The sequence below is a fragment of the Phalaenopsis equestris genome, unplaced genomic scaffold (assembly GCF_001263595.1).
Source record: "Phalaenopsis equestris unplaced genomic scaffold, ASM126359v1 Scaffold000002, whole genome shotgun sequence".
Lineage (NCBI taxonomy): Eukaryota > Viridiplantae > Streptophyta > Magnoliopsida > Asparagales > Orchidaceae > Phalaenopsis > Phalaenopsis equestris.
The window spans coordinates 629593-650767 of NW_018164444.1; the positions used below are offsets into that span (position 1 = coordinate 629593).

The 21175-nt window shown below is 33.6% G+C and overlaps 1 protein-coding gene across 2 annotated transcripts; it reads left to right on the forward strand.

Annotated features, from left to right (window-relative positions):
- The first annotated feature begins 646 nt into the window (after positions 1-646).
- On the forward strand, positions 647-21006 carry LOC110023407 (RNA polymerase II transcription factor B subunit 4). Of its 2 annotated transcripts, none has more exons than XM_020722826.1 (10): positions 647-744; positions 837-958; positions 1051-1365; positions 7109-7131; positions 7208-7253; positions 13510-13563; positions 13661-13729; positions 14406-14482; positions 19439-19534; positions 20552-21006. In XM_020722826.1, exons 1-10 carry the CDS (start codon positions 714-716, stop codon positions 20607-20609), a joined length of 891 nt encoding a protein of 296 aa, XP_020578485.1. In that variant the 5' UTR covers positions 647-713; the 3' UTR covers positions 20610-21006. The 2 variants fall into 2 exon arrangements, with proteins under 2 accessions (XP_020578485.1, XP_020578476.1); XM_020722817.1 differs by having other exon boundaries at positions 7094-7131; positions 20552-21005.
- Positions 21007-21175: the final 169 nt, after the last annotated feature.

Genomic DNA, 21175 nt, shown 5'->3' on the forward strand with positions numbered 1-21175 from the left:
GGGTTTAGAATTTTATAATTTATATTTTAAAATTTAATGTTTAGTAGTTTAAACCGACCAAACAGCTCCTAATTAGGGCTGTCAAAACGACTCATTGTTCGCGAACAGCTCGTGTTCAGCTCGTTAAGAAGCTCGTGTTCGACTCGTAATTTCGTTCGATAAGTTAACGAGCCGAACACGAACTAAGATGTGTTCGTTCCTGTTCGGGTCGTTTTGGCTCGAAATACTATTCATCTAGCTCATTTCATCTCGCCCCGCAAATAGATCTCTTTCTTCTACGAATTTCGTTCTCTGTGCCCCCTTTCTTCAAATCCCGTTTTCGTAGACGATGTCAGCCTCGTCGTTGTCCTTCTCAACGTCAATCCTTTCTTTTGGGCCGCGGGCGCCGGTGCTGGCGGGGGATATAGTATTTTTAAAAAATCTAATTGCTTACAAGACTACAAAGATTTATAATCCATTAAAATATTGATTAAGGAAATATAACAAAAATTATTAAATTTGATTCAAATAATGTTTTAATATAAATAATAATTTTTAAATCTTACTTAAATTATTATTATCTTATGATTATATCTCATGACTATATAATTAAGATTGTTAAAATGATTCTAAACACTGATATACTTTTTGCTCGAAATATAAACGAGCCGCCTAATGCTAAATAACACTACCAATCCTTCTGCAACTTCTCCCGTCCGGTCTCCACTTCTCCAATGGCATCCGCCCCCTCGAAGCTCTACTCAGGTGAGCTCATTTCATCTCGCCCCGCAAATAGCTCTCTTTCTTCTACGGATTTCGTTCTCTGTGCCCCCTTTCTTCAAATCCCGTTTTCGCAGACGATGTCAGCCTCGTTGCTGTCCTTCTCGACGTCAATCCTTTCTTTTGGGCCGCGAGCGCGGGCGCTGGCGGTGGAAACCACACCGCCGCTGCGCTCACCTTTGCAAAATTTCTCGACCATGTCAGGTCCTCCATCCCCTCTTTCTCTCTTCTTGAAGGATCGGAACCAGATAGTGAACTAACCCTAGACATTTCACACTTTGTTCATTTCAGGTGATTCCGTTTTTGAATTCTCTTCTGCTTATGAATCAGCTGAACCAAGTGGTTCTCATTGCGACTGGCATCAATTCGTGCGGCTACATCTACGATTCCGGCAGCAGCCTCGATGTAAGCGATAAGGTGTCGGAGGTTTCATCGGAGGTACTACGGAGGTTGGGGGAATTCGTCTACAAAGACCGAAGGGTTGTGAAAGGCGCTGAGAGTGCCATGGGCAGTAACGTGACTTCCCTGCTCTCTGGGTCGCTTTCTCTTGCTCTTTGCTATATACAGAAGGTTTTTAGGTCTGGCGCAATACATCCCCAGCCCAGAGTGTGTATCTCTATTCCTTCTCTACTCATTTTATTTGGCTCTCTTCTCTTTTGTTAGAACAATCTTAATATTTTGTTGTGTCAATTCAATTTCAATGCTATGCATGTTGTCTGGATTTATTATTGCTTGTTTCCTTTTTTTCTCCCCCGAGATTTGACTTTATCTACAAGTAACTGCGTCATGAAGTCAAAATCTCTTTGTAATGAGAATCTTGGATACGGCTTCTCCTGTATCTACTTTGACTGTATGAATTAAAATGTAACCTAATTGGATGAGGTTATGAGAATAGTGTAGGTACTATGAATATCAAGTTCGTTTGTATTGAAATATACATGGGAAAAATTGGCTAAGGATATTTTGATCAAATGTTTTATCAGGATAGATATTGAAACCACTGGATTTGCTTCAAGGTGAGTGCATTAAAAAATTGGACTTATTCCATATATATTGCAATTATCTTAAATAAATCAAAACACTTTTTCTAGTGCGAAAAAAATATTTTATTCGACATGGTTGTTAATGCGAGCATACCGTGTCATTGTTGTATAGTTAATATGTTGTACGAATGAATTAGGAGGGATTGAATTGGGTTTGTGATTTATTTCATACAAATGCTTAAGCTAAGTGTAGGCCAACCAAAATTATATTAACAACTACCAACATTTTTGAACTATTGAATGTGGAAGTTCCTAAGTACTTTTCTCTGCTCAAACCTTTTTTTTAAGTTAAATTTCCAGCTAAATCAATTGCCAATTCCCTAAATTCAAAGAAAAGTTGTTCGTATATACATCAAGGGTCTGTTTGGGACAACTGCAGCTTTTCTAGCTTATCCAGTTAAATAACTTATCCTGACAAGCTGCTGATCTGCAACTGATCTGGATAAACTGACTGACGTTTGGTTTGTGCGTTTGAAAACAGCTGATTTGCAGCTATTACTGGATAAATGACCATTCTGCTTCTATGCAGTTGTGTTGTTTGCAAGAGAACTGTCGTGGCTATATATTTGATAGTTTAGAAAAAAAATCCTATTTCCATGTCATATTCTATACATTTCATGCCATCATTTTAAGCTATAATCCCATCCAAATTCTTTAGAGCAACACAAGTATTTTTGAAAAATTTACCACCATTTCAGCCCACAAATAACTAGCATAAATATATATTAAGAAATGTCAGATGTAGAACCACTTCAACAATATACTTAGATGCTAAATATATATTGAAAAAAGTGCATAACCACTTCAAAAACAGAACAAGATGCTATCCTTACGAAAGCATTCTCTAGGCAATATGGTTGCTTAAAACTAATCAATTTTTTATGCATTAGCTATTCTTGTTGTGCAATGTTTCCAATTCTAGATGATAGCAAAATAACATGATGTTCGCAATATATATATATATATATATAATATACATACATACATATGCCTTATAAAAAATTAAAAGAAAAAAGGACTTACTTGAAACTGATTTACAAATACAATCTTTCCAAACTCTTTCGTGTTATATGCTGAAAAGTAAACTAGAGTTGCATAGGTATTTCTGGAGCCCATATCATAGAATATTACATGCCTAGAATTGTTTGAAATGTTTGTCAATGCCATACTGCAAGGCAGCACTAGAATGCTCATTAATAAGACAAAGCACATTGATTCCAACAAACTGTGCTGTTTGAAGCACCCCCCTCTGCTCCGTCTGTCCAAAATAAGGTGGAACGGAGATCACTGCATCCTTGATCAGCGACCTCGTGTGTGATTCCGCCAAGCCCATTTTGTATTGAAGGATCATCGCCAGCAACTCTTCCGTCGAGTACACATTCCTCCACGTCAAGCCCATTCTTTATTGAAGGACCTCATGTGTGATTCCGCCAAGCCCATCATTCTCTAGAATCCTCATCTGTTTTGAATCAGCTAGTCCTTTGTGATCCGATCGCCAATATCCTCCCCGTATGAAGCCATCATCGTCGTTCAACTATTGTTCCCACCCTCCACCACGCAGATACGGTTGCTGTCCTCCGGTTCTTCTCCTGCCCAACCCCCCTCATCTTTCACGTCGCCTCCCTCCCCATCTATATCGTCGGTCCCCACATCCTCCACCATGTTCTCTTCTCACCCAATACCTCTCTTCTTTCCCGCATCATCCCTTCCTGCGCGGCAAGAGCGATCGATCGAGTCAACAAAGATCGGAGGAGACGAGAGAAGAAGGGAACAAGAGTAAAAATCCGCTCGACTCGAATTCAAGACGCGGGTCGCAGGGTCGATCCCGCAGCCTCGTCTATTAAGAAACTTCGTCCCGCATTTTCGGGATACTGATCCAACGTGCGAACCAAAACCTTCGTTTAGTATTTTGAAATCTCCGACCGCGCAAATAAGCTCACCCAAACGCAACCTAAATCTAACAAATTTACACATGCACATGACATACAATTGACATTAGATAGTTTAGTTCAACATTGAGGGTCACATGAGAGTTTCTAGAATTTATTTTATTCAAGGAAGGAGATACCAGAGATCATGAAATTTCATTGTTCAGTGAAATCCAATCTAACCATATTCTTTTATATCAAATGTCGAGGAATGAATCACTTAAGTTGGAGTAGGGCTCTATAAATGATTAGCAACCCTTTTTTATTTAAAAGTTGCTAGTAGACTTTCTTAAAATTTCTTTCGAGGCACTCGCCCCAAGTATGCCTCAACATGTGTTGCCCAATAAGCACTTCAAAACTTAAATTTTTTTTAGACTGGGCAAGGTTTATGATTTTTTTTATTCAAGATGTACGTATATACGCTATAAGTGCACGCGGCGAACAACTCAAATTAACATAAACTTATTTTATAGTTTTTAATAGTAGGTTTTAAACTTTAAGGTTTATAGTTTAGACCAATTTAAAGATGGTGGATATGAGCTTTTATACTTTTTTTAAGCAATTTTTTTTAGATAAATTGTTTTATTTTAATCAAATTGTTTTCATTTTATTTTAATTCTTTTTAAGCCTTCTTTTAACTTCTTTTTTTTAGCATATTTTATTTCCAGTTTTTTTAAAATTTGATTGTTTGGTTTCCTTAAACTTTTTTAATTTTTTTTAATTTATTTATTTTTTAATTTGAATTGGTTTATTTTTTTAGTAGGATTTTGGCATATTGATGAATTATCTTCAAATTTGTGTTTTATTATTTTTAGTTCAAGGCCCATGCCCCACTTTTCTTTAAGGCTTATATCTCACTTCAATGAGGCTAAACACATTAGCTCTAAATTTTCATTTTTCTTAAAACTTGACAATTGGTGAGGTTTAAGAACTGATATGTTGACCTTTGAACATATTTTTTAAACTTTGGCGGACAATTTCATGCACTTTTTTGTGCTTTACCATTTTAATATTACAAATCTTACAAAAAAGCTTGGAACAACTCTACCATGGTGTGGTATGGTCATCGATTAACATATTTTAGAATTAACCAGTATTGCATTGTTTTGAAGAAGTTTGACTCCATGTTTGGAATTTTAGCTGTTTGATGTAAAATATTTCTACAATATCCAATGTTAAAGTGCAAGGATATTAGAAATTTCATTGAAACGACATTCTAATTGAGTTTTTTTGGTGTATATTGTATGACAAACTATCTATATGCGACACATCTTTTGAAGCAAGAAAATAGATAGAATAATTACTAAAACTTTTAGAAGATATGAGCGCTGGGATTAGTAGAATCATGAGGAGCATTTGATATTCAGTTTTAGTATGGGCGAATAATTATTAAAAAGAACTGGCGAAGGATAAAATGTTTCCATGCCTTTAATTTATTATAATGAAGGGGATATGACTGAAAATATAATTTTTAGAGTTAAAAGTGAGCGGTCAGAATGGAAAATTATTTACTACAAGATAGTATCATATGATAAATTTTACAAAATTACTATTACATCCCACAATATGGATGAGAAGTCAATGTTAGCTAAGTTGAGCATTTAAAAAAAGAGGAGATTTTAAGATGGAATTGTGGTAAAATTTGACGATAGATTTTGAAGTGATTATATTGGAGAGACAATGGGAGTTACACCTACTAATATTGAGCTAAAATTGGTTTGGACATGTATAATAGTAGGTAGAAGTTGAACCAGTAAGACTGATAGATAAGCCTAATTTGGAGTGATTAGTAAGAAAAAAGTGATAAAACCGAAGGCAACATGGATATAGTTTGTGAAAAATTTGCACAAAATAGAGCTAGCAACATATGCAATCCTTTAGTGGGAGTAAATGATGAATGAGGATCATAAAGTTGATCATAAATAGTTGCCATTAGGATAATTTTGATGATGTTGGCCATGACAAAGCGGAACCAAATTTGGTCAGTTGTGAAGCTCTAGAATCTTAACGTTCATATCTTACTAATAATATGTACTCAAAATCTATTGATCAGATTAAAGCTGTAAGATAAATCTGCAAGTTCTGATTATGTATTGCATGAGAACTTCTGATGCTATTGTTCACAAATATCATTAATTATTGGAGATTTTTAACCATGGGTCGTTCATTGAGTTTATTTGAGCAAGATGCTATCTTAGGAGAAGCTTCCGTTTTTTTTTCGTTAGCTGGAATTGCATTATCAAGCTTTCTTATTTAGGCTATTTTTTGGCTGTTACAAATCACGTATTTGATTAAAATTATATGTAGAGTATACGCACACGTAAATTTGCTTTTTTTTTTTGCTTTGATCTTGTTTTTTTACCAGGAAGAAAACATTTTATTGTTATTATGCCAAGCCTATTTCTTTTCCTTGATGATGTATGACATTTTTTTTATGAATATGTCTAAAATCTGTTGTTATTATTTATATTAATATGCACTACATATTGCAGCCTTCCAGCTAAGCCTCAATTTTTTTTTTTTTTTTTTTGGGTGTGAAGTAACTATCAAGGTCTCATGTTACATTCCCCATTTTATTCATTCATCACCTGGTGGTCTACGAACCTTTTTCTTAAGGATTTAATTTAATGTCAAGTACGTTTTATTTGCTCGAAAAGAAATGGCTATGCTGAGTACTGGATACTGTAATCAAATTGTAAGTAAACTGAATAATCTCCGAGCTTAGTGAGGCAAATTAAAATTCCTTTGTTTTCAATTCTGTTCTCTCCCAACAAATCTATGGTATAATTCATTTTTTGTTTCTAATTATGCTCGTTTTAATGTATGGCCATCTGGATTTGCGACACAGTTTTGAATTTTTTTGATGTATAGGACATTAATTTCCTTGCTATTGTGGAATTGAGCTCCGTGTTAATTGTTGAGTTTAAGTACTCCGAGCATCTATTTTTATGCATGGTACATGCTGCTCATCTCAACATTGCAAGCTGCACAATGCACATTGGTTTTGGTATTTTGCTATGCATGATGTCTATTGCTTTAATTTATGAATGATGTATTGCCTTTTCAGAGCTGGATTTTATTTTTGTAAGCTATATGATTAGATAATTATTTTATTGGTATCCCTTTGCACTAGAAAAATGAACCATCTGTGTGAGCTTTCTAACTCGAGCCTACATGTTGGGTTAACTTGCTTTCTTTGAAAAATGCACGGCATCATTACTTTTCAAATTTATTTCTTTACAGATTTCACTAAGTCCATTTTAAATGGACTCATTTAATTGTCATAGAAAAAGTTCACTTAATTTTTATTTCATTATTGTTGATTCATGTAATATAGGCCATCAATCTAACATGTTTTGACAGATTCTGTGCTTGCAGGCATCTCCAGATGGACCAGAGCAGTATGTTTCTAGCTTTTTTAAAATCATCTGTATCATTTGTTTTATGTGGTTCAACCATCTAGAGGTGATTTTGCAGATATGTTGCAGTGATGAATGCAATATTCTCAGCACAACGTTCCATGGTATCAAATACATACATTTTTATACGTCATCCTGTTATAGCTATGATTTAGAATTTTATTCCTGCTAAAGTGAGGTTAATTTTTTGTTTCACAAATGTTAATATATAATTCTGCTTATTTTAGGCTGTTTTTTTATCAAACTTCTTAGTTTAAGCAAAGCCTAACTGTCCACTTTTTTTTTTCTATTTTTATCAAACGTATTTGCTAGTTTTTTGTCTGGTAAAGCGGGGATATTTCTGTCTCATAAATGTTATGATTTCTGATCATGTTTGGTAGGTATTTTTAGGAAAATTAGTTTTGGTTGTTTCAGCAAAGCATAACTCTATCGCAGAATTGCCATCCTTCTAATCAAGCATCTGCAACCTTATATCATAGTATCCTTTTCTTTTGATGAAATGCACTTGTATCATTTGCATTTGAAAATGTAAGTTTCTTCGCAAATCAGAAACAGTTATGTATCCTGTGCTAAAGTTAAGCTCATGGGTTATGTGATAACTGATGAATAATTTGGAAGGCAATACCACAACTTTTTGACAGTAATTTATGGTATTCTCTTCATCAAATTCTAGCAATTTATAACTTGAGTTTTATTGTCTCATCTACTGCAGACACTATCTCATTTCCTTATTGTTTTGAAGTTTGATTACCAAGGATGTTCTATTCATGTCACAACTTATGTCCTGGAGTCGGTTGTTTTTGAAATATTGGTATGTAGTGTACCTTCATGTCATCAATATGACAATATCTGACATATCATCAAAGGTATCTGTCAAAAACATTTGAATTATTAGTATTATTTTTTGTATTGAAGTGGGTTACTTTTGTGGTTTTTTTCATGATTCAATTGACCTTTTTGAAATATTCTTTTTAATTTCATTTTCAGTTTATTATTTTCTTATCCTCTCATTGCATAAAAATGTAATATAAACAGAAGATGCTTATATATTTAGAAATCATCAATAAATATTGACAAGAAATTTTGACTATTTATCTATCTCCTCCTCTTCTTTTTCTCTCTTGGTGGATTCTCATTCTCTCCTTTCCCTTTTTATCTTGTTTGTATCATTTGGTATTAGATTCAAGTTCTATAAAAAAAATATTTTTATTGTCTACTTTAGGCAAGATATCTCAAATATTATTTGTTAATTCCAAACCTGCCAATGCTACAAGTAGATCAAACAACTCACTAGACTGCACACATGCTTGCTTATTAAAGCACTTAAGTGCTACATATATAAATTTCCTGCATGATGTTTCAAGAAAATTCACAAAGCAGGCTGTTCTTGGAGCTGATGCTTGATTTGTAGCATGATGCAAGTCTAGCTATCGAATGATCCTACAAAAATAGGCTTCCTGCATCATGGGCTCATCAAATATGCTGATCAATCTAGCATTTTGAAATATATCAAAATTGTTGCTCTTTTGCCTAAGAAGACTGTAGGGGATGTCGACTTGAGGTTTCGATGGATTAGTTGGAAGGAAAGTAACAAACTGTGAAAACTTGAAAAATCTAAAACTGGGAAGAAGCATAATGACAGAAAGGAAAAGATGGTGAATTCTTCTTTTGTGGAGAATATGCATCAACTAGGCAATGTAGCATGTTATCCCTCTATAATGCATCCAATGAGTCACAACTATCTGTTATTGATTGAAGCTCCTGTCTTCAATGATACGAATCCGCTGCACTTAAATTACGTACTAGCAAATCTTGCTGCATATGTGTTTGTTTTGTGTATCGAAGGCCTCTATACGTGCTTTTTTTAGTGTGATAGGGATGACAACGTCAGATTGTCAATTAAGTACCCGTACGTGATTTTCTTAGCGTGGTGAGGAAAGCCTATTATTATGTTCATTTTGATATTGGTTCAAAGATCTATGTACGCTTTAGCTAGCATGGTGGACAAAGACTTTAGGCCTTTGTGCAAACCACTCATATGCACTTTTTTTGCTTGGTGGTAAACCCTTAGGCAAGGGTGACAACAGGGGGTTGTTGAATTTTCGATTGAAAGAAGAGATGAATAGACAAAAAAAATCTTGTGACTTTGAACAAATATGTAAAATGTTTCAAGTAAAAGAAGTATGATGCAAGTAAGGAACCAATAGAACTTGAGCAGGACTAGAATACAGAATTGGACAATCTGGGACTCTATACCTTATGTCTAAGCATGAATGAAGCCTGCAAGGAACTCGTTGGCTTGCCAATGAGTATAAATTGGACCCTCTATTGAAGACTTGAATTGTATTACAAACCTCATTAAATGAATTAGAGAACCACAAAGAAGTTACAATGAATTTGAAAGTTCATATAGCAATGAGAACAAAACATATTGTAGACTTAAAGTGAAGTTATTTGCTAGAAGTTTCCCTGAAGATCCAAAATTTGAAAAATTGGGCGTAAAGCACTAAAATTGAAATTCATAATTCTGAATACACAATCAAGATTCCAATTCACTTAAATCGTCATTAAATCCGCAACACCTGCACAAACAGAGATAAGAATAAAACTTGATAAATTTATTTAAAACGTTGCATGCATTTTAATGATAAAATACTCGTTTAATCAACTGTTTTTTTGATAATTTTAGGTTTTGGACATATCTTGTAAGGAATTCGTCAACTCAGATACATTGAATCTAATTTTGTGCAAGTTGCCAAACTTGGGGTGAATTGAGGACTTGCACATGCGCAAATTTATTTTGACCTCAATTGCATCACCCTGAAGAACGTGCAATGCCTTAAGATTTAGACATGCACTAAAATTCATGAAGGTGCATCATATAATAATTCTGAAAAGGATGCATACTGCTAAAATCACTCTTCTGCATGTACTGCGATGTCCTTCTAAATACTAAACTTAGATTTTCAAAATGTTATGTGAGCCAGCATAAAATGATTTTAATTTGCCTTAATGTGCTCCAACTATCATGTTGAATGCTCAAGCGTACGTCGGAGAATGCTGCGTGTTCATAAAAGAAATTTATGCTAAATATAATCTTCCTTGAGAAATGTATAATTATTCTAAAAGTGCAAATATCTTGTATTTTACATAGTCGCTATTTTTTTAAAATTATATTTAATATGTCAATTTATTTATGTTTTGAACGGGCTACCTTGCCTATAGGTAAGGTCGTAAGTCCTACCTTTCTTTGATCACGTGCAGGGAATGAACTTGAAGAGACTGAGCCTCGACTAAGCCAATCTAATTCTACTCTTTGTAAGGATTGGAGTTCTTAGGATTGTGAATGTTTAAGTAACTAAAGTCAATCAAATTATATCATCAACATTCCAATCAATTCCTCAATGATGGACATATTCATCACATATCTTACTCAGAGGGGTCTATTCATAAAATTAAAATTTTAAATTATAAAATTCTAAAATTTTTTAGAAAATATACTATTTAGAAGTTAAGAGCAATTTCTATATATATCCGCAATAATTTGTTTAGGATGACAAATTTGAGGTTAACTCAAGCTCACAAGAGTGAATGTTATATCAAGTATACTATTACATCCATACTAAAAATAATTTGCACCAATAAAGATACGACTCTAGTTCTCTGTCCCCGTGGTTTGACCAATGAGCTCCACAAAAGGAATAATCATGACTAGAGATTCTAAACGAGCTCTTTAGCAAATAAGCTCTACTTTATTACTGTCACGACTGTCGCCCGTTTGTTCCTTAATGATTTTCTGCCCATTTGTGTTGTGAATCATATGATATACTTAATAAGATTTATAACCCTTGGGTAAATAATGTTGATTTAAATTTATCCTCTTAGACAAACATTCAGCCTAGGTCTACAAGATTCACTTGGACAAAGTTACCTGTTGTTGTTGATAATAAACCTTCTGCTAGGTTGTGTTAACTACTTCATTTGATTAAGCTGACCAGAGACCGCTATAGCTTGGGATGACATAATCATTTGATCTTGATCGAATTTGTCATCATTCCCCTCACTCTCCGCTTATAAGCTTACATTGATAAATTTTCACAAATAAAAATTTTAAATTTGTTGCTACTATACGCCAAGTTTAGTGATATCCTTCTTGTAGATAAGACTAGAGAGAGTTCAAGGGAAAAAAATTCAACTATGACGGTCAATTTTAGAGTCTAAAGATCTTTATTTGAGTAGATCTAAAGCTGAATACATGAAATATAATTTTAGTAGTATTAGATCTGGTTGTAGATTATAACAATGGGCGATCATGTCATTAAAAGGGGTGAACTTTTTAGATATCACAGGTCTATTATTAAAAGTGATGGTAGTATTTATGGGGAAGTTATTAGTAGAATTCAAGTTTGATGTTTGGCGTGGAGGAATGCATCATACCTATTGTGTGATAGAAAAGTGTTGTTCAAGCTAAGTGAAAAAAATGATGAGATGGTGGTGAGTCATGCAATGCTTTATGGCGTAGAGTATTGGTCTGTAAAAGAGAAACATAAACTAAATGTTGTTGAGATAAGAATGCTTAGGTGGATGAGTGACCATACACTTAGAGATAAAATGCAAAATGAATATATCCGTGACAGGGTTAGAGTAGCTCCAGTGACAGATCGGATTAAGCATCGATTATATGATGACCTAGTTGGGAGAGTGCTTTAAACTTGTGTTGTGAAAGCTTGAGGCATGTTGTATAAAAAATGATTTTAATTTTATTAGAATTAAATGAAAATACGATAGTCAAGGGACATAATGGGGAAAAATGATTCATGTAATCGACCCCACTTAAGGGGATAAAGGCTTGTTGTTGTTGTAAATATTGTGTTGCTACTATATGCTAAGTTTGAATATTTAGCATCTGGTGGCTAGCTTTAATCAAATGGGCTCTCCCATTATTGGGAAGGATAATTAACTATAGGAGTTTGTGCCTATGAGAAATCTCAAACCCCAAATTTTAAAGTCATTGCAAAATGAGGGTGAAATATATGGGTAATGCCTTATTTACTGTCACACTTGCCTTATGAATATTTGACTTGGAACCTCACATAAAACTTCCTCATTCATTTCTTTTGAGTGAGGTCAGGGTGTGAATTATTTGAGCCCACAATTTCTCGTTTATTGTTAAGGGAGTACCTTGTTGCATACTCTCTAGGATAGTGTTCTTAATTGGGAAGAATGACACAATGCACGATCAAGAGAATGCATCATGTCATTGATATTTGGCACATCATCAAAGTCTCTTGTGAATTTATTTTTTTTTGTGATAAAGATGATTCTTTAATTATTTGGTTTGTTTTTCATATTATTGTTTTCTTTTATGAAAGATCCCAAATTAATTTATGTTTTTTTTTTAATTTTCCTATTGTGTGATAGAAAAACACCGCTTAGACTGAAAAGAAAATTTCATAAGATGGTGGCGAGGCCAACAATGTTTTTTGGTGCAAAATGTCGGCCTTTAAATGAGAGCATAAAACTAAGATAAGTGTCACCGAGATGAGAATGCATGGATGAGTGGCTTTACACTTGAGACAAAATGCGAAATGAATATATCCGTGATAGGGTTCGTGTAGCTCAAATGACAGACAAAATTAGAGAGCCGTCTTAGATGTTTTGGTCACATTAAATGCTGACCATTTGATGATCCGGTTAAGAAAAGTAGAGGTAGACCTAGAAAGAGTTGGACATATTGTATAAAAAATGATCTTAATTTATGGGAATTAAATGAAAATATGACACTCAATAGGACACAATGGAGAAAAAGGATTCATGTAGCCGACCCCACTTAGCGGGATAAAGGCTTGTTGTTTTTGTTTTGTTTTTTTCTTTGGTTCTTCAAAAAAGTCTTATAGATAGAGGATGATTGTATATGTTAAAATCATCTTATGAATATTGAAAGATAGCAACATCTCTCTCTCTCTCTCAATCTCTGCCTTGATGGATTCTGATTCTTCTCCCTTTTCCCTCTACTTCGCGTTAAAACCCTGTATGCAATATCATAGGTATTTAAGATCTGCCTAGGAATTTTACATCTGGTAACTAAGTCTAGATTTTTATTTTACTTTTTATTTTTGGCCTCCATATTTTTCTGCAGGGAGTTGGTCATAAGCTAGAACATTTTAACTTCTGAAGCTTAACTTTTGTTTGCTTTTTCCTATTTTTCATTAGGATTATCTATGATTATCTTTGAATTTTTATATCTTTTTATTCTATTGGTCATAAGGATCGGAAATTATTTTTTATAAATTGCTATAGCATGCTTGTGTTCTTTACTAACTTCCTCATATTTTAGTACTTAACTAAGGAATCTCACAGGTGCCAATTGATTCATGTGTGGTCGGAGTGCAACATTCTGCATTTTTGCAGCAGGTAATATTGCTACAATTATTGAAGTTCCTTATACTATTTTTTTTTCCTCGTTTATTCCTTCATTTTCTGTATATATTTAAGCAGATTATGTTTATAGGCTTCATATATTACTGGTGGAATTTATCTGAAGCCTCCACAATTAGATGGTCTATTTCAATATCTCGCAGTAAGCTTCTAATTTTCATTTGTATTAACAATATTCTAAAGGAAATTATCGATAGCTGAAAAAATAAAGCACAATTAAACAACGCATCAACAACTTATTACAAATTCCTTTTTGTGAATTGGAGTTTTGTTTTGAATTTGAAGGCTTGTTTTCTTTGAAATGTTGTATTATAACCAGTTTTACATCAATGGATGACCTCCAAACAAAAAATGAATGATGTGTTAATCTTATAAATACGGGTGGGGGATCAATTGCATTGCAACTATGCTAAGAGCAACATAAAGGATTCATTTGAATGATACTATTATGTTGTCTTTTGTTAATTTCAATTATTATCTCACGAATATGAATCTCTCATTTCATTTATAACATTGTTTAGCTATTATTCACTTGCAGTTGAAGATACGTTCTTTCCTGGCAAATTGTAGTACAACTCTAAGCAACATTATGTTAATTGGACGTTCCTTTAGAGATTATGTCCATGACACTTTTCTTAGAAATGTTGTGTTACATTTGATTCATGACATGCCGACTGCTTTTTTCCTCGTAGCACTACATGCTCTTGTTGTCCCCAAAAATGTTTTGCAATTTATGGTATAATATTGGTCTAACTGGATATGTTTGTCTCTTCTCTTTCGACTCGTTTTACTAATTATAGATGAATGATTGCATGCAGGCAGTATTTGCAGCTGACTTGCAATCACGCTGTTTTTTGCAACTTCCAAAACCTACTGGGGTGGATTTTCGGGCCTCGTATGTGTGTTTGTGCTTTTTAATCATTTAATTTTCTTTATTTTTCATATGATGTTCTCTTTTTAAATTAATCGTATATCTAAGAAGTGTTGTGTGGGGACCTAATCAGATTGTGGTGACAAAAAGACGGATTTGATAGGGATAAGCTTGAATGCAACCTGTACATGGAGTGCTACAACTTAATCTAGTTTGGGTAGAAGTACTTAATGGCTTGTTAAGCCTAAAATTAAGATTTGCTAGATGGAATTTAAAGATATTTAAGGGCACGGTGAGAATCACTTTTTACAATGATTATAAAGAATTAATTTTTGTTTGTTTTCAATAATTTAAGTGGAATAAGAAAAAAAATATATGTTGTTGGAGAAGATTAAAAGCTATCATGTTGTATGGCGTAATAAAAGGAATATGGTAGGGATAGTAGTGTTAAAAGAGATGAAAGATTCAATTATTAAGGTAATAGAGTTTGTGATAATATGATTTTGTTAGTTAGGTATTGTTTAGGGCTGTGAATTTAGCTCAAAGATCGTTAATCGCTCGAAGATTAATTTGAATTTTGGCTTGGATTGATATCGGATCGAAATAAATGAGCCGAGCTACGAGCCAAAATTTTGGATCTAGTTTTTTTTCAAGCCGACCCCTGCTCAGCTCGAAATTAGATCATTAATAGTGTATGAATATGAATTTAGCTCGAAGCTTGTTAACCACTCGAAAATTGATTCGAATTTTGGCTCTAATCGAGATCAAATCGAAATAAAGGAGCCGAGCTACGAGCCAAAATTTTGGATCTAATTTTTTTGTGCCAACCCAAACTCCGCTCGAAATCGTATTGTTAACAACCCTAGTATTGGTTGAGATATTAATGCGATTAGTGTTTATTCTTCTTATGTTGAATTGGAAGCATGACATTTAAAAGCATTTTACAAACGAGCGAAGTGCATGATGCTCTTTTCACTTTGCTATTGCGCGGTGTTTAGGCGTGAAGTGAGCTTCAAAACACTAGAGTGAGCGAAGTGAAGCGAGCCATCGGTCCTGGCTAAATACAAGAGAAATGATGGGTTGTTCAAAGGGTTTATGGTTGTTCAATTCTTTGGTTCGGAAGAGTGAGTCGAGAGAGTGCAACAAATACCTCTTTGGTCTCACTTTCTAGACGAGCACAAAGGAGCTCTTCAATTTTGGCATGGAGGAATGAACGAGATTAGGCTGCGGTGACTTATGCCTAGGGTATGTCGTGTAATTAGGGCTGTAAACGAGCCGAGTCTGAGCGAGCTCAGGGTCTGCTCGTGTTCGAAATCAGCTCGTGTTCGAAATCGATTGTGAAGGGTGTGTTCTTGTTCGACTCAAAATTGGAGGAATCAGAAGAAGATGTCGAGGAAGAGGAAGAGGAAGAGGAAGAACAAACCCTAAGGGAAGAAGATGTCGAGGAAGAGGAAGAACAAACCCTAACCTCTCCCGCAAGCTCTCGCCGTCGAAACCATTTCGCGATTTTGAGAGGAGAAGGAGATGACTCAGAAGAGGAGGAGAGCCCAAACCCTAAGCTCTCGCAGCCGAACGCCTTTCGCGATTGAGAGGAAGGAGAAGAGTCGGAAGAGAATAGGCAGCTGAACCCGAGAATCGCTGGTCGTGGCTTAGAAGTAACGAGGTAAGGTTTTTTTAATTTTATACTTATATATTATATTATATTAAATATATAACTTATATTGTATTATTATATAATATTTATATAAGTAATATTTATTAATAATTCGTTATATATTATAATTTATAGGATTTAATTTTTTAAAATTTGATAAGTTTTTTAATTTTAAATAGTTTTAATTAATTACAATTTATAATATTTAATTTTATGAATATGTATTATATGTATGTGTATATTTATTTATTTATTTATTTTCGAGTCAATTCGGGCCAAACACGAGCAAACAAATGTTTGGTCGTGTCCGGCTCGTTTATATTTCAAGCTTACAAATTTGTTCCTGTTCAGCTCGTTAAGCTTAACGAACGAGCTGAGCACGAGTTGCTTAACGAGCCGGACATGAGCTGTTCGCGAACAACGAGTCAAATTGACAGCCCTACGTGTGACCGAGCGACCGAGCATGCCAAGTGATCATGCGAGAGGAAGCAATCAAGATATTCCTTAACGTCGTGCGATGGAACGAGAGATGAAGCAACCTAACATGTCGTGTGATCTTCCCCTTCTTCTTTGACTCAGCAATTCGACTCTTTAAACAACAGGTAAACCGTAAGCTGTGACTCAACTTCAAAGCAACAACTCTATTATATTTACACACATCACACGATTCTTATATATTTGCCGTTTGACTCACAACAGATAAACAGTAAACCATAAATGTGTACACACACGCCACACATTTCTTATATATTTGCATGTCTAATATTTAATTTTTAAATAAAAAATATCATTATTACTTATTTTTAAAATGTAAAATACACATTTTATGTAATTGTTATGAGGTTAAAATTTTATAAATAGTATATATGAAATTTAAGGTCTTAGATTTATAAATACATGGGAATGTATGGTAGGTATGCAAAGTAAAAAAAAAATATTAAACAATTCATATCGATAAATATTAAAATTTTTTATTAAGATAAATTAATTCATCGTGCTATTTTTTATTTCTAGTTTTCTTAAGTTTGATAATTTATTTCATAAAACATAATCTTATCGATGTGAATTGTTTTATAATTTTTTCATTCAAATTCCCATCTGTCTTTGGGCATTTTAAAGAGCTCAGTCTGTGTGAGTTGAACTTGTATTAAGGTTTACATGTCAACCCCCCAAAATTTGCAAAATATAAAAAGCTTTAGAGTAAAATGCAAAGCTGTGTGATCCAAAAGATAAGCATAAAATAAGTACAAATTTGTAATAATAAAAATTTAGAGAAATTTTAAAAAATAGCTATAGAGACTTGTAACCCATTTTCAAAAGAATGAATGGGCAATACAATAATGCGTAGATCTACCCGCCTTTGTGAAGCATAAACAATAGACTACTAAATGCCTCTGTTTTGTGAGGGATGATAAAAAATAAAAACAATAATAAATTAATTACACTTAAAAAATAGTGTTATATGTTATTTTTAAATTTAAATACAATGCTATTAACACTATTATATTTAAATTTTAAATACATTATATGTTGAACTCATAAATAATAAATATATAATAAATTTATCAAATGAATGTAAAACCCTCTTAAATTTATGCTTTGTATCTGAATCTCAATAAGATCCACAATATTTTCATTAGGGATATTCTTTGTTACTGTGTAAATTGTAATTAATAATTTTTTTCTATGAAAAGTTAATTTAGGTATGGTTGATTCCAACATAAGGAGAAAAGATCCAACTTGGAAATGTACAAAATTCAAATTTGACTCCAACACTTTGTCATATTTGTATTTATTATGATAAGCAGACGAATCTAAGTATATCTAAAGCCACGAGTACCTTATTTGTCATTGCAATACATCAAAAAAATTAATGTTATTAAGTGTAAGAAAATATTTTTAGATGTAAAAGAAATGCTACTTGATTTTCTAGGAGCAAGCAAATTGAAAGTAGATAATATACTATTTTTATTGGCGGGTAAAATTAATTTTGGACAAGCTGAAAGAAGAGAGTCTAAAGGCCTTCGTTTGAGTTGATCTCTAAAACTGCACACTTCGATATATCTGGTCTATTGTTTAAAATAATAGTAGCTCTAGTGGCAGAATTGTAACTATGGATGATCAAATCATTAAAAGGTGGGAACATTTTTGATATATCGAAGTCTATTGTTTAAAGTAATGGTGATATAGATGGGGATGCTATTAGTATAATTCAAGTTGATTGGTTGAAGTGGAGGACTACATCAGGCCTATTGTGTGATAGAAAAGTACCACTTAGATTGAAAGGAAAATTTTATAAGATGATGGTGAGACCTGCAATGCTTTATGACACAGAATTTTGGTCTTTAAAAGTGAAGCACAGAACAAAGTTAAGTGTTGTTAAGATGAAAATGCTTAGGCGGATGCGTGGCTTGACACTTAGAGACAAAATGCGAAATGAATTTATCCGTCATAGGTTTGATGTAGCTTCAGTGGTAGACAAGATTAGAGAGAGTCATCTTAAATGGTTTTTCACATCAAGCATCAATCTTCTAATGATCGGGTTACGAGAGTGGATGCTTTGGATTTGATTTATGTTAGGAAAGTCAAAGATAGACCTAAAAAGACTGGGACATATTTTGTAAAAAATGATTTTACACATTAGAATTACATGAAAATATTACACTCAACAGGACACAATGGAGAAAAATGATTCATGTTGCCGTCCCCACTTTGTTGGATAAAAGCTTGTTGTTGTAATCAGTAAGAAGCGATAAATCTCAGCAACCACAGGGAAGTTTAAAATGATCTACAAAAATTATGGAGCAGAACATAACACGAACATCTTAGATCACATTTAGTACGGACAAATGAAAAATGAGCATTCATAAAGCGACCTCAATAGTTGGGATAATTCTAATTATAATGATGATGGGTTTATTATATAGCATTATAGTATTAGCACATGGGCCAACTTGTTAAGATAATTCATCAAATGCACTGCTTGGTTGCATGCTGCAAATATGTTAAAAAAAAAAAAAAAACTTAGAACTTAAACATGGAAACCAACTGATCTTTCTTAATTTTTTGCTAAATCTTTGTTTTCTCAACAAATGTGAACTTTATTTAAACTATCTATTGATATCTGAATACCGCAGCTCAACTTGAAATTCTTTCACAACCTCAACCATTGTAACTGTTGTGCATTTTGAAATTATAAATTTGATGCCTTAATTTTACACTCATTGATTACAGATAAATGGATCCGCGTTTTTCTCCCTGCATTTAACTGCATAGCAGTATGTATTGTTTGCTTTTTAAACTTTTCAGCTCTGCATTGGTTCTAGATGCTTTTGCCACAAGAAGACTATTGACATGGGATATGTCTGCTCAATTTGCCTGTCCATATTCTGCCAACATCACAGAAAGTGCTCAACCTGTGGGTTAGTTGGCTTAACTTTTACAAAATCTCCCAATTTGAACCTTCTCCATTTCTTATAATAAGCTCAAAAGTAAGTAAAGGCTTCTTCTTGCTATCATATAATAGCCCCTCTAGAAAGTTAAGCTTAGTCTGTGATACCGGCCAAAGGAGGGTGGTTATTGATTTCAGCTAGAACAATAGAAAGAACTAAGAAAAAACAGTAAATAACATGAAGAACGAGATTATCGTTAAACACTAAGTGGGTGCCGATCCAGGATACAACTGCAAGGCAAGATTTAAATGGACCGAAACCTCCCAATTCCCAGCCTACACAATACAGTCCTTATTTATAATGCTAGACTCTCCTAATTACAAATATGTCATCCTAAACATAAAAACATAAATAATAAAATAAAACACACCGCGTCAGTCTGGCTCTGTCATGGTCTAATCCTGGTTTTTTTGGAACTCGGACATTGCATGAAATGGCTTGAAACTGGTACTACTTTTGTCTATGTACACAAATCTATGAAATCCAGTTGAATGTGGTTTTATTTTCTATTACATGTATCAATAGTTGGAAGCTCTTAAAATTCATCATTTTACATGGTAGCCCTGAGAAATTCCCACTAGTTGTTATTTTACTTAAAAAATTCATCATTTCAAACTGAGGGCCTGCTTTTAAGCTTAAACATAGGACATACTTTTCAACTCTCTCAACTTTTAAATAATTACAGTTTTCTGCCAATCGTTAAATAATAATATTGTTTCTGCAATTCAAGCTGAAACATTCACCAGGAAGCAATATCAAACCTAAATCCTGAACTCTTTCAAAATGCCTTTTTTTTCCCTTCCCAACTTATCAATATCTTTGATAAAGCATGAAAGCCAAGCTACAGAAACAGCTTTTCCCGCTACAAACATGGCCTTAAGTACATACTCTACCTTCCATTGCTCCGAGAGCACTGAAATTATAATGAAAAATTAGGTTTGGCTCATTATTCTGGATACTAACATGCCAATCCTCTGCCATGTTCAGGTCTGAATTCAATCAGGCACCTCTACCCACTAATTCAACATCAGAAACGATGAGGTAAGCTCAAGAATAAGATCAGAGCTCTAATTTCTAGCGTTGAATATATATATATATTGCGAAACTGTCCATTGAGATATAGGAGATGAAACTTTGGAACTAATTTTAAGGCGTTACATAAATCAGTTTTGGAAGATTTACATCATGCCTGACAATTCCTATGTATTTACATTTCTATTTCTTTTGACTTTAATTTTTACCATTATACCATTTAGGCTCGAAAAGTTGTGTTTTTTTCCCCCCTTTAATAGTTGGTAGCAAAAGTCGTATTTTTGATGTGCTACGAACGATTTGAGTGTTGTGAATATAAAAATTGAAGTTTTAGAGGTTTGTTATGTAAATACAAAAGAATTGTGTCGTATGTATGTGAATGTTCGTGATTTCTTAGACAATCTACGGTGATTTATGTGTGTATGTTATTTTATTTTGTTCCTCAATTCTTCGTAATTTATTTAAATACATGCCGCACATTTCTCCTGTATTCTTAATTTGTTTCGGAATTCCGAGACTTTGTTCATTTGATAGCTACGTTCTCTTATTTAAATACATGCCGCACATTTCTCCTGTATT

Bases quoted from the DNA above. Each gene is read 5' to 3' on its own strand.
- LOC110023407 (XM_020722817.1), top strand. From the start codon at position 714: ATGGCATCCGCCCCCTCGAAGCTCTACTCAG. The intron at 745-836 runs GTGAGCTCATTT...CCGTTTTCGCAG, and splicing joins CCCCTCGAAGCTCTACTCAG to ACGATGTCAGCCTCGTTGCT. The intron at 7,254-13,509 runs GTATCAAATACA...GGAATCTCACAG, and splicing joins TCTCAGCACAACGTTCCATG to GTGCCAATTGATTCATGTGT.